Source organism: Grus americana, chromosome 1 (genome assembly GCF_028858705.1).
Source record: "Grus americana isolate bGruAme1 chromosome 1, bGruAme1.mat, whole genome shotgun sequence".
NCBI classification, from domain to species: Eukaryota; Metazoa; Chordata; class Aves; order Gruiformes; family Gruidae; genus Grus; species Grus americana.
In genome coordinates this window covers 198,636,729-198,650,328 of record NC_072852.1, presented here as the reverse complement: position 1 = coordinate 198,650,328, position 13,600 = coordinate 198,636,729, and the positions used below count along the sequence as shown (strand labels likewise).

General features: G+C 36.1%; 1 protein-coding gene across 7 annotated transcripts in view; it reads left to right on the top strand.

The window, feature by feature from the left end:
• The window catches only part of SGCG (sarcoglycan gamma), a 153,834-nt gene that overhangs the window by 63,024 nt on the left and 77,210 nt on the right, over positions 1-13,600 (top strand). For 5 of the 7 annotated variants that reach the window (XM_054820167.1, XM_054820197.1, XM_054820148.1 and 2 more), the window contains one exon: positions 12,330-12,527. In XM_054820167.1, coding sequence (XP_054676142.1) covers positions 12,333-12,527 — 195 coding nt within the window. In that variant the 5' untranslated portion in view covers positions 12,330-12,332. The remainder of the gene's footprint in view (positions 1-12,329; positions 12,528-13,600) is intronic. The other 2 variants (XM_054820178.1, XM_054820208.1) reach the window with 1 other exon arrangement.

Sequence of the window (13,600 nt, the reverse complement as noted above, 5' to 3'; positions counted from 1 at the left end):
TGGTCAGCCAAGAGTGTTGGATTTGGAAGAAATGCTAGGGACAGATGTAACAAAGAGACTGGAGCTACCAATAAATGTGAGGGTTAAAGAAGAAGTGACATTTTAAGATGTTATCCTTCCCCTCTACTCTGCCCTGGTGAGGCCACATCTGGAGTTCTGTGTCCAGTTCTGGGCTCCCCAGTTCAGGAAAGACAGGGAACTACTGGAGAGAGTCCAGTGGAGGGCTACGAGGATGATGAGGGGACTGGAGCATCTCTCCTATGAGGAAGGGCTGAGAGAGCTGGGTCTGTTTAGCCTGGAGAAGACTGAGAGGGGATCTTATCAACACGTACAAATATCTAAAGGGTGGTTGTCAAGAGGATGGGGCCAGACTCCTTTCAGTGGTGCCTAGTGCCAGGACAAAGGTCAACGGGCACAAACTGGAACACACGGAGTTCCATCTCAACATGAGGAAAAACTTCACTTTGAGGGTGACCGAGCACTGGGACAGGCTGCCCAGAGAGGTTGTGGAGTCTCCTTCTCTGGAGATATTCAAACCCCGCCTGGACGGGATCCTGTGCAACCTGCTCTGGGTGATCCTGGTCTAGCAGGGGGGTTGGACTAGATGATCTCCAGAGGTCCCTTCAAACCCCTACCAATCTGCGATTCTGTGATTCTGTATAAAGAAGCCAATCAATAAATTAAAAAAAAACCAACTAATTTTTATATAATACTTTAACAATTTACAAGACTTTGTAATGATACAACTGCATGTATCTTAATAAGTATCTTTTCATTAGAAGCATGTTGTAGTTCTTAGTTCATGATGAATTATTTCTTCTTTTTTTCTCTATTGCCATGAATGTTAACCAGTTAAAAAAATATTTTCCTTGAACTTTAATCCCTATAATTATTAAACATTCAGAATACTTTCAAAGGTGTTCGTAAGTACTGAAATTAATCAACTTTTTATATCAAGTTGTGTTCACAGCTTCTGGTACTGTTACTAATTTGCATTATTGGCTGACTTGGGTAGTTAGATATACAGAACTATGTTGCTAAATCTTGGTTCGAGTAAATATCTGGTTTTAATTCTCATGTTTAGTTTCTGATTTTTCTTGTGTTGCCCGATTTAATTCTTTTTCTTCTTTTTAAATAATTTTAAATTGGATATCTGGGATCACAGATCATAAGAACATAATTTATGTACTATAGACAGTAACTATCACAATCTTGTTGGGTAATTAAAACAATTGTTTGATTTCACGTATCTAAAATTATACAAAATTCTGTAATTTGATATTTTGTTCAGAATTTTGTCCATCAAGTTACTTGCAAACTACCTTAAGAATTCAATGCCAGACTTTTTCAGTAAATTACTATAATAAGGACTGAATAGAAAGGTCTTATCTGCATCCAGTGTAATGTGCATGTCTGTTCTGAATAAGGGAATCATTTAGCTGTCACTGAATAAAAGAACTAAAATCCTGGTGAACAAAAACTACCTCTGGTAGATTACAGTAAAAATTCTGTAAATTTGCCAGCCATCTTCTCTGCATTTCTCTTCTTGGAGTGTCAGATAATACCTAGATTGCATTGTAAAGCTATATTACTTGCAAAGAATGACAACCCGAAGTGAAACCTTCCACTTTCACCTGAAGAAAAGCCTTTTGATACCCAGAAGGATCAAATGATCAGAATAAGAGAGAATGCGGTATTCAGCTCTCAGTGTAATTTCTAATCTTGTAAAGACTATCATGTTATAATTTATAGATGGAAAACTTATTAGATCCTCAAGTCATCCTTATGTGTTTAATTTTGTTTTCTCCTTCTCAGTGAGAAAGCCCATTACACAGTAGACTAAATACGCACTGTTCTTATTTTCCATAAAGACAAGATTTTAATTAAATTTTAAGGAGAGGAAGAAGAACAGTTCTGCTAGCGTTTCTATATGGACAAACTAGGTCTCAGCATTCCTTGCCTAAAATTGTTGCTTTCTTCCACCTATCTCAAGATAGGTGCTGTAGAGCTCAAGATAATCATTTAAAGACTTGTTGATATAAACATAGCCAGTTAAACAATTCTTAACATTAGGGTTGGATTTAATTATGGTGTTACTCACTCTTCCAGTCCACTTAGTTTTCTTTCATTGTTTTTATTTCGTAACTTCCATGTCAAAATATATTGTTTATTGATTAAGAAGAGTATTTATTGTGGGATTTTTAAAGTTTATGATGTCTTATTTATCATTCAGGAATATATTTGAGGTTTTAATTACAGAAAACAGGCTTATTAGCACTACCAAGAAAGATTTTTCAAACAGTAGCATTTTCTGCATTCATATTTCTTTCTTATTTACCCTCATTCTTATTTCCACTCATACATGAGTAAAAGGAGTGGATAATCATCCCCCTATGATTCATTCTAGTATTTGGAAGGCACTGCTAAGTTGCAGGTCTGTACAACTCTTATCTGTTAAAATAGTAAATGTATGTGAATTGCTATGTTTACCTTTCAGCCCTCAATTTGTGGAGCAGGTGTAGCTGAGGTAGTGACTAAGGGAATGTCTTCACCATGCTTCAGGCATCCCTTCCCAGCATGAGCAATGGGAGTTGCCTTTCCCTCTTACCCTGCAAGCTGTGTCGCACCATCCTCACACCATCCTTCCTTCTTCAGCAGAAATCTTAATTCTTCCCTTCTTGACTTGTTCATCATTATGAGTAGGGAAGGGGAGAAGATGCACCAAGTCAGGGAGTAAAGGATGGAAGTTATGGCAGTGGAATTAACAGTCTTTATGTGCTTGCCACTATCAGCTTTTGCATGACTTTTGCACCTATTATATGTAACTACCCTAGACTAGAACATAGGAAAGCCATTTCAAGCTTGGGAGTTTGCTTTTGGTTGAACTGTTGCTGGATCCTGAGCTAAGGAGCTTTTTAGGATCTGAGCTTGACTGCTATCCTGAATTTGACTCCCATTGTCTCAATAGACTGCACCAGAGTCCCTTGGGTTTCTCCCATACTGACCAAATACTTTAAGACAAGAATTCTTAATTTCAGTTTTCTAAAATTTGCTCCACTGGTGACCTCTAAATTGACCTTCTTTCAGGTTGGTGAACTATAAGCAGTATTTCCCTAAAATATTATTAAAAGGAATCATGGAGTAGCAGACAAGTTGCAAAAGAGCAGAAATCTCTGGAAGCTGCACAGGTAGAGAATTCCAGTCTGGGAGGTGGTGCCAGTGTATAGCATGTTCTGTAGTTGGGAACTGAGCAAGTGTAGATCCCTGGTTTCCTCCTTCTCCATTTAAGAGGAAGTGAAAGTTATACTAAGAAGTCCTGCAAGGCTTAACACATATTACTGATACCAGAGTCCCTACTGCAATGTTTCTGCATGCTTAAATGTTACTGAGAGCTGGAATGATTTAATCTCATCCCAACTCAATTTGCAAGACAGTAGAAGCACCTTAAATTAAAATAGTCCTTTATTAGGAGGGGAGGAAGAAAGAGGAGGATATCAGGGAAGTTCTGCATGTGTTATCTTGGCTGATTCATTAATTTTTCTAACCTCTTAATTTCCTAGACAGGCAGCTACTAGGGTCAGTGTTTAAAGAAACAAGTTGCATCCCTGCAAAAAGGCAATTTTGGCAAGAATATAATCAAATACAGTAGTTAAAGTAAGCAGCGTCTTGGGATAGAGAACAAACTTTATGGTCTCAAGTTGCGTCAGGGGAGGTTTAGATTAGTTATTACGAAAAATTTCTTCACCAAAAGAGTGGCCAGGCATTGGAACAGGCTGTCCAGAGAGGTGGTGGAGTCACCATCCCTGGAGGTGTTTAACAAACGTGTAGACGTGGCACTTCGGGACATGGTTTAGTAGACATGGTGGTGTTGGGTTGATGGTTGGACTTGATGATCTTAGAGGTCTTTTCCAACCTTAAGATTGTATGATCCTATGATTCTATAACTTCCTTAGTACAGTCCTGAAGTTGAGGGGTATGGGAGGAGAAAGGGGGGAAGGAAAGAAAATTTTAGGAGAGTGAAGGTCATATTGAAGAAAAATTAAGTTGATATACTAAACTGGAAATCACCATTTTCTCATCTGTATATATGTTGGTAACATTTAAGTAGAATGAAACTTTCTGCAGGTCCAGGAAATGTAATATATTTTTATGCTGGAAGCAGAGCTTCTCATTAAGCATAGAATCTTAGTCAAGTGAACAGGAATAAAATATCCCTCTGTTACTGCAACAAAACCACATCTTAAACTCTGCTCCATACATAGCTGGCTAATTTATCTTTTTCCCTTCCTTTCTTCCCAAATCCAGCTACTGTAACTGGATTTCAGATCTGCAGGATCCATATATCTAGAATTTTAACAAAGATGGAAGAAAGCAGCACATTTCTTAACTCTGAATGCAGTTATAGCACCAGTAATTCCAGCACTGTATGCAAGGCAGGGGAAGCTGTATCAGAAGTAGTTGCACCCGCTGTTCAGCAAGTAACTTGGATGTAAGTTGACTAACATTAGTGATAATTTATACCTAGCATCGGTATTTAGGAAACTTTATCTATTTGGCTGATAGGTAAAGGAAGGCAGCAGTGTTTTGTGGAAAATTGCTGATTCAGTCAACTAGACCCAGGAGAGGGTGCAAGTCTGCAACCTTGAAACTGATGGAATCACTGAAGCCACTGAGAGCCTAGAAGACTAGCAGAGTGGTTCTGAAGACAAAGCTTAGACTGAGGCATGGGTAACTGAAGACCAGGACCTCCATGGTAGCAATCTTTGAAATATTTTTACTACCACATGCAAGACCATGTGGAAAGAACATGAGGAAGGAAAAGGCTCAAATTCGTTAGGAGCTAGGAATATTTTTGAACTAGAGGGAACCAATAATAGGAATGACATCTTCATTTTAACAGAACTAGAACCAGGCACCTGACAGTTTAAAAAGATTAGAGCTTTTCATACTTGAGGTTGAGGGAAAGCTGAATAGTGTGAAGGAGTACATTTGGAATGAATGAAGAGGGAAATCATAAAAAATATACATCCTCAGATACAGGATAAAAAAGAACCTGGCAGCAGGATATGATGAACATTCAAAGTCTCACTTAAATAGAAGGTTGAAAACTGGGAAATTAAAGAAAGTTATAATACATGTTTCTATAGCCTTAAAATAAGATAGGAAAATTAAAATGCTTCGCTTTAAGGGAGCTAAGAAACTAAATGAACCTGAATAGTCATGTTGAAAACATAACAGAAGGAAAACAGTCATTGGGTAACACCAAGTTAAAAACATACAGGAAAGACAGTGGGACATGCAAGTGGTGCCATGTGTCGACAGAAGATTACTGTAAAGACAGATTGATAAAGCAGTTGTATCAACAACTCAACAGTTATATCAACACGCTCATGGATTGAAATGTGCAATCTGAACATAATAATATTATTAATAGTATAAATATGATTGATAATACTAAAGACTGTATTGCCAATGACCTGACCAGAGTGATTACAATGACTGTGACTTGCTGTTGTGGATCAGAAACACTATGAGAGGAAACTGTATTTTTTTTTTCTTTTACCCTTTTAGTATAAATGTCGTAATTAGGTCCAACATTCGGACCACATTTTTAGATCTCATAAATGACTGGTTTGGGGAGCAGTTTCTCAGGAAGCAGAGTCATTTCCTGGCTTAATTCTGAGCAGTGCACAAGGTCTCTTTCATGTTGTTGTCAAGGAGTGTATTGTAACATCAGCCATGTTGATGTTAGAGTAAATATCTTTGATGGAGTAATGAGAACCAAAGAATCTTAGTCATTGTTCTTAACTTAAAAAAAGGGCACTATGTAAAAAGGAAGCAGCCTGTGAAAAGGAAACAAATTTCTGCATGTGACTATTTCAAACTGTATTTGAAATTAATATATAGGAATATATACATAAAAGACATGGCCAAACCAGTATAGCTAAAAAGCAGGACAAGAGAAGTTGTTAGAAGCAGGAAGGTGTTCATAAAAACATGTTAGTTGTATCAAATGTGGTAAAAAGAATCAAAATTCCAACAGGCTAAATGTAACAACACAATAGATTCCAAGCAGTATTTAAGAACATAAATATTTTTTCAAATTGCATGTAAGGCTGCCAGAGAGACTCTAGACAAAGTTTAGCAGGACTATTCAGAGACACTAAGGCTATTGAAGAAAATAAATTCCTGATAATGTATGATTGCACCTTTTTTTCTAACAAATAACCAATTCTGATGTCAAAGGTAACCCTGCTTTGAGCAGGGAATAGGTCTAGATGATCTCCAGAGGTCCCTTCCAACTTTCATGTTTTGTGATTCTATGATTCTGTTCTGGGAAAACTGTTACATGATAAATCAGAGATTACCTCTCATCACCTCATGAACAACTGAACACAGTAACACAGGTATACCATCATTCCTTAACAAACTCCTGTCTTCTGTCATACTGTAGAGGACAAAAAAGCAGATTAAGCAGTCTCCTTCTACTTTGTCTATTTGTATTAGTTGAGAGCTAAATACAGTATGTTGGAATGAGGGAGGGTTGAAAGGAATTAGAAAATTTTTATTTAGTCATGAGAGTTTTAGTTTTCCCTGTGTTTCTGATTTTGTCTTGAAAGCTTTTTCATATGGATTCCAAAAGTTTCCCTTCTTTTCTAATTTTTTTCTTTGAACAACAGGTTTGCATCAACTGTTTTTCTTCTGTCAGGAAAATACTCCAGCTGCACCTATTTCCTGCTTCTGTCCTCCACAAAGACAAAAGTGTGCATGCCTGAACGTCACAAAAGTGTGAAGTCTTAATGTACTTCCGATGCTCATAATAATATATAATATATATAATAATACTCATCTAGCTCAATGCATTATATAAGAACATTACTGAACGTAATGTTCCATGAAGATACTATATGCAGATCGTAAAAGTAGTTCTCACTTGCCTGACTTGACAGGTTATTTCAGTTAACAGTTCGTTTATAATGGCACAAGAATTTAGTTTAAATGATTAAAATAGTCTTTCTACTGAATTGTTTTAGTGTAGCACTATCACCTCTTTCATCCCCATACATACTGTGAATTTTCTTGCATGTGAATGAATATGCTTAATGTAAAGAGAGAGGAGTAGAAGCACTGATGACTGAAGTTCCCTTTCAAAAGAACATGCATAGTATGAGCATCAGTGGTGCAAGTTTCTTCATGGAACCTCACCAGTTCATCTTAACTCTGACTTGAAAAGGTTCTCATGAGTGCTAAGCTTTTTTGTCTTTGCTGAAAATCCCAACACAGTTGGAAACAGTTCAAGAATATAAAATGCTAATAATTATATAATTATTACTGGAATTATAGTTGGTTATTAGTATTAACCAGCTAAGTAGTTTTATATTTAGATTATGCTAATAGTTTATTATTATTAGTTGCTTTATGACAACATGACAAAGTACTTGAGTAATACACTTCTGAACCTTGCATTACGGAGAATTTTATTTACGTTCAAGAAAATAGCATAGCTATTTATGAATAAAAACAGTTAAAACGTATTTTTACAGTTGAAATAAAGTGAGATTGCTTATTTTAATTGAAATAGTATTCTGTCTTAAGTAATTCCTACAGATAAATAATTCCTGAAAATAATACAATTAACAAGCTTGTACTCAGGCTTGCTTTCCCAAGCAGTCTTACTGATAAATTTGCAGATTCCTTCTTCAAAACACAGCTGTCTTAATTGAATATTCCAGAGCCATCAGAATAGCTTTTTGAACTTGAAGCCCAAACTAACCTAAATCCAACAGCAAGATTATTGATGGACAGTTTTTCAATATCTAGGTAATAATATAAAAATCTCCTGGACCTCTGAATCATGCAAATCACAGAGGCCAGTCTCCAAGTCTTGCATGGAAAAAGGTGGAGTAGATCCAAGGAAATGTTCTGTCATGGCTACATATTTTTAAAGGGCAGCTTTAGTAACAGTGTAAAGAACATACAGCTTTTTCATTGCCGGCTCATATGCGTATTCCTGTAGGCAGGAGTTTCATGCCTTATGTGCAACACTTACAAGTAACCCCTGAACACATGAGAAAATCTCGCGTGGTCAAAATGTCTGCAGTATACAAGTAATTCACAAGTTATATCTATCATTGAGAATCTATGACAAGTCTTTTGGCAGCCAGTTAGCGTTCAGCTGGTTTAAATCAGCAAATGGGCAAGAAGTAATTAGATAAAAGTGTATCCCAGTAAAACAGATGATGACAACTGGAAAATGCTTTCAAATAGCAAGTTACCATGATTGAGCTCGATCACGTGAATTATGGCCACATATACAAAAATCCATAAGCAATATGTGAGTAGTTAACCTTAATCCTATTTGACTTCTGATTGTGTGGGCCTTTGAGTAGGAACACCAAGAAATTCCACTTCCAGTTAAGTAGTTTTATTATTATTATGGTACTGCTGACATGAACCAAATAATACATGTTTTCATGGCCCATTTGAATGATGTCAGAATTTTCATTCTGAAACTAAATTGCCATTTTATCTGCACTATAGTTTGCCAGGACTGTTCTTACTCTAGTAGTAGTCACTACTACTAGAACTAGCAGTTCGTCACTGTGTGCTGCCTCCCTGTAAAACAATATAAAGATAACAGTTACTGAAGTCACTGTTCATTGTGCAGACTTCTTGCTTCTCCAGCTAACTTGTGCACACCCAGGTGTCTACGTAACCATTTCCTTCTTGGTGTCTGTTTAGTGCGCTCCTACCCAACCAACTTACAGTTTCATGGTTATTCCATTTACAAATCACATTTTTCATCATAGTACTAAAGATCTGTTGTTTTCCTTCTAAGAGTCTCTCTTGAATCCTGGCAGACTTCACCAGCCAAGTATGAGATCTGCCTGTCTAAGGCTTTCCTTTCAGCCCAGCTACCTAAACCAGCCCAAACCTATAAAAGAATTTTTCTCTGATTTCTCCAGACAGGTCTGAGATTATTCTCCTATGTAATTTCAGCTTGTGAAGGTATACATATAACTTACTTATACGGTAGGTTGATTCTTCCAGAAGAAACAGTCCAACCATATAAATTCCTAAAGGATTTCCCCTGCAATTACTTGCTACTGGGCCACTAATTCTCTTTAAAATCATGAAATATTATATTAAGTAGAAAAGCTTAATCCTTTTCAAAGCAGTCAGTTGTCTAGGCCAGTATTACCCAGTTGCTAGGACCAAAGCAATTTTTGGCAGTATTAATAATGCTCAGGAGCAACAGAACTTTTTTCTGTCAGTAAAAAAAAAAAATTGTGCAGGGAACAGTGCTGCATTGGGAGATATCCCATGTGGAATTTCTGAAGGTCTGAAAACAACCACAAAACTCATAGGCTTTTGACCTCATCTCATTAAACAGCAGTACATAATACATTATGTATAAAACTCTCAACTCACACGATAAACATTTTACAACAGGTTAAAAATGGAACAGAGGAGAACAGGAATCAAAAGAATCCTGTCTTCTTGTTAAATTACGTGCTTCTGGACATCATTCTGGTTGGAATTAATTTGACCAAATGCTTACATCTAAAACATGTAGGCTTGTCTCAGGCTCTCTTTATTTCTCTTTTTATGGAGAGAAGTTAAACACATCTAAGGTGCAGCTCACTGGATGTCTAAAATATACATCTAAAGTGAGATAAATAATTCCCAGCAGGGGTAGGTTTATCTCCATTGACCATAAAGGGAGCCCAGGTTGACTGGCTCAGATATGGAAGGCTAAATTGTTGGTATCTAACATTGTGAGATGAATCCCAACCTCAGAGACCACTGTGATGAGGCTGACATAAAAACATGAAGATCTGAGAATTCCTTTACTCTTTAGTTTCTACTGCAAAATTTACCTTGAAGATGTAGCGGACAGCCACACAAGGAACAGGCGAAGCTGAGATGCCACAGCTAGAGATGTTGTTGTCGAAGGCTCAGCTGACTTCATGAGACTGTGCAGTTTCTGAAGAATGGTCCGTTTTCCCACAGCCCTATTGAAATAACCTCTTAAGTGTTCTTAGAAGTGGATGTTATTTGTCTCAAAAAACAAAAAAAGCAATCTATCTGGTGAAGGGGGCTTCTGTTACTACAGAAATTTCTGTAGCTGTCATCTATCTAGTTATACTGACACTTAACAAGTCTGTGTAATGAAGGAAACAGTATGAAATGGAGAGGATACCCTAAGTTAGGTTACTAGATAGTTGTACTACACCTGAGCAAGAACTGCATGGGTTATTTCTCAAAGTGTATCTGTTGGTGTCACCAGATAACTGCTGCTGCATCCTGTGCAGTAAGTTACAGTGTTCAGGAAAAATCTGTGTGGAAGTACAGGTAAAGGTTTTTCTAAGCATTTTATGAAGCCCATTGTAGGTATAAATGTCCCAATTTGTCTTACTTGGCAGAGCATGGTAAAGTAAGTTTAAGATAAAGGGCAACTTCTGTGAGTGATATGGTTTGTTTTACAATGGTTAGCAGGAAAATAGGAAAAAAATAGTAGCAACTCATATATAAACAGTATCCTATAATCAGTACTAGGTGCTTAAGGAATACATGGAACTGAAAAATATAATCTGATAGCTTAAACAAATGTAGTTCATGTGGTGAATATTAAGTACTGTCTTGTAAATCTGCAATGTTTTGCAGTAATGTTAAGCCAAGTTATTTCAGAATCTATGATTCTCCACTAATAAATCATTATACTATTTTAAGTATTTTCAGCAGATGAAAAGATTTATATACATAGTATCATGAGCAACTGAGACTGATAGCAACAAATTAATTAGAATATTGTCCTATAATGGCTGTAGCACAGTTTCATTATGAACTGCTGATGGTCAAGTCTCATTTTTTAATATAAATAAACAACAAATTAAAAGATTTTTGAATGGAAGTACAGAAGTAAGATGAATACTGCATATGTGCAAAGAGATAATGCATGAACTTCTATTCAGTTGTAAAGTTCTATTGCGTTCTCTGCCTTGTGGTTTGATAGGGAGCTAAAGGAACAAAAGATGACATTTTTCTAAAGCTGAGGGTCAGAACTGAGAGCCACAAGCTTATTACAGACACAGGATGGCCTGCAAGAGACTTGGAAAAAAGCTTTTTTAACAACTTAGAGTAATTCAGCAACTGGGCAAGGATGTAATTTAATCACATTTTGAAAGTTGTGTGTGCAGAGCCCAGTGATCTCATTCCCAGGAGTAAATCCAGAATTGAGAGGGGACCTTGTGTGAAACCTGTCTGAAGGCACTCTCATTTGGGAACGTTATATTGTAGGAAAGTTGACCGGTTTTTGGTCAGATGCCTGCAGATATACCTGGCTCATGGGAAGTGCTGGAACTTGCAATACGTATTTTCTTTTTGACATCCGTGGTTGGGCTGGTTTATTTTGGTTTATATCAGTGGAAATGAGACAGGTGCTGCCCACTGTTGTTCTAGATAAACAGGTTCAGCTGCTGAGATTTTATTCTCTTGGCTGAAATTGTAAGCTTTAATGAATGGTTTGAATTGTTGGTGATCTCTGTGCTGTTAAGGTGAAAGTTAGTGAATATCCTCGTGTGTTAAGGAAGTGCGATCTAGTGAGATTTCTTTAAATTCAAAGAATGCTTCTTTAAGAACTATAATATAAAGTTTTTTAAGAAGTTGCTTAAACCCAGTAAGTAATGTTTTTTATTGCTAATACATCTTTAAATATGAATATCTGATCAATTGAGGCATCATTATTTCCTTTACATTATTAAGAACCATTTAACTTCTTTATATACAGATTCTGAAGCTTAACATATTTGGGCATTCCAGTGATACACAGTTAAGTTTTGCAATGCAAAGAATGCATTTTCTTACTGAATTGAGGAAAGAATATATAGAAGTGTTTTTAAACCTGTGCTTACAAGGTACCATTACCACTTGCAACTACTTTACAGCAAAATAATATTGTTCTGTGAGATGCAGATTATGCTATGATCCTATGAAATATTTTGTGATGGGAGAATTTGAATACTGTGAAAAATGGGAGGAAAGTGTTGTCATTCTATATAGGATAAAATAAAATTGTGCCTCCTGAAAATAGCAATTGATGCAATTCATATATTAAAACATCACATTGTGTGTACCAAAAGGGAAGATGTAAGTGTAATTTGAATGGGACATGATGAAAATGCTTTCCAGGTAAAACTTAATAAAAGTTTCTAGTTTCTAGTAACTTGTTATTACAATTATATCTTCATTTTTTCCTTGGGGTTTTATATAAATATTTTTAATTTAACTCAAACATCTAAGCAGTCCCTTTTTTTTTCTTTACATAGCAGATGGTACGTGAACAATACACTACAACAACACCAGGCACTAGCCTAGAGAGGCCGAAGAATGAATACGTCTACAAAATTGGAATTTATGGCTGGAGAAAGCGTTGCCTCTACCTGTTCGTTCTCCTCCTGCTTATCATCCTAGTTGTGAATTTTTCTTTGACAATTTGGATTCTTAAAGTGATGTGGTTTTCTCCAGTAAGTGTCCTCTTTAATTTTCCATTCTTTTCATATTCTCTTCTCTGCCTCAGCACTTCACTGATTTCATATGTACATCAGCTTCTCTGTATGTAATAGGTGGTTCTTTTTTCTTCCTTCTCAACTGTAGTTTGTACTTTGGTTGAAAGTATATAAGAAATATCTATCTTTGAACATAGTTACTGATCTGTATTTCCTGTATTGGTAATAATCTTTAAAATACTGAGTTGGTTGATACCTTACATTGAAGTGAATTCTAACCATTCTAAGAGAATGTATTTTACTGTTGTCTCATAGTCTCTGTTTAGTTTATATTTTATAAATGTTTGCTGTAATTTTACCTCATACAGAATTCCTTAGTGTTAAAATATTGCTGACAGTTGCTGGTTTTTCTTAGCTTCCTTCTCCTGTTTATCAGCATCTAAAATTTAACAATTTATTTGCCCAATTAATTATAGCTCAGAGGTAATTATTAATACTTCATGCTTGAGGGTAAGCAGCTATATTATTCAGGAATAAATTTAATAACTTTCAACTGTCATACATATTTTAATATTTGTAATGTAATTTTGCATGTAGTAGATTAAAGGGTAACTTTCAGAAGTCTGCAAGATGTAGCTTTAGTCAGAATGCAATAAAATGCATCGGTGAATATTGAAGCTAAGCTAAGTTGTTCCTAACATGCAGTTGTGATACACAGATTATTTGAATAGACTTGTTACAAGAAAAACAATAATAGTAAATTCCTACAGCTCTGCCCCTGCTACTGAAAAAAGTGTTATATTAAAGTTCCCATTATCTATTGTTATTATGCCTCTGTCCCTAAATTAGGGGCATTTTATCTTCAGAGAAGCATTTCTATACTCTGCTTTCTCTTACTAAAAAGAAAGTAGGTTAATTTTAAGTGCTACTTACTAATATAGTTACTACTGCTTGAATTCCCATGAAGTTTCTTCCTCCACATAAATTCTTTTCAGCACTGTTACTGTCATACAGATTACAAGGCAGAACATCTTAGTTCACATGTAATTTTTCTGTTATGCAGTTCACATGGAAGATGTGCACTTAGTGAC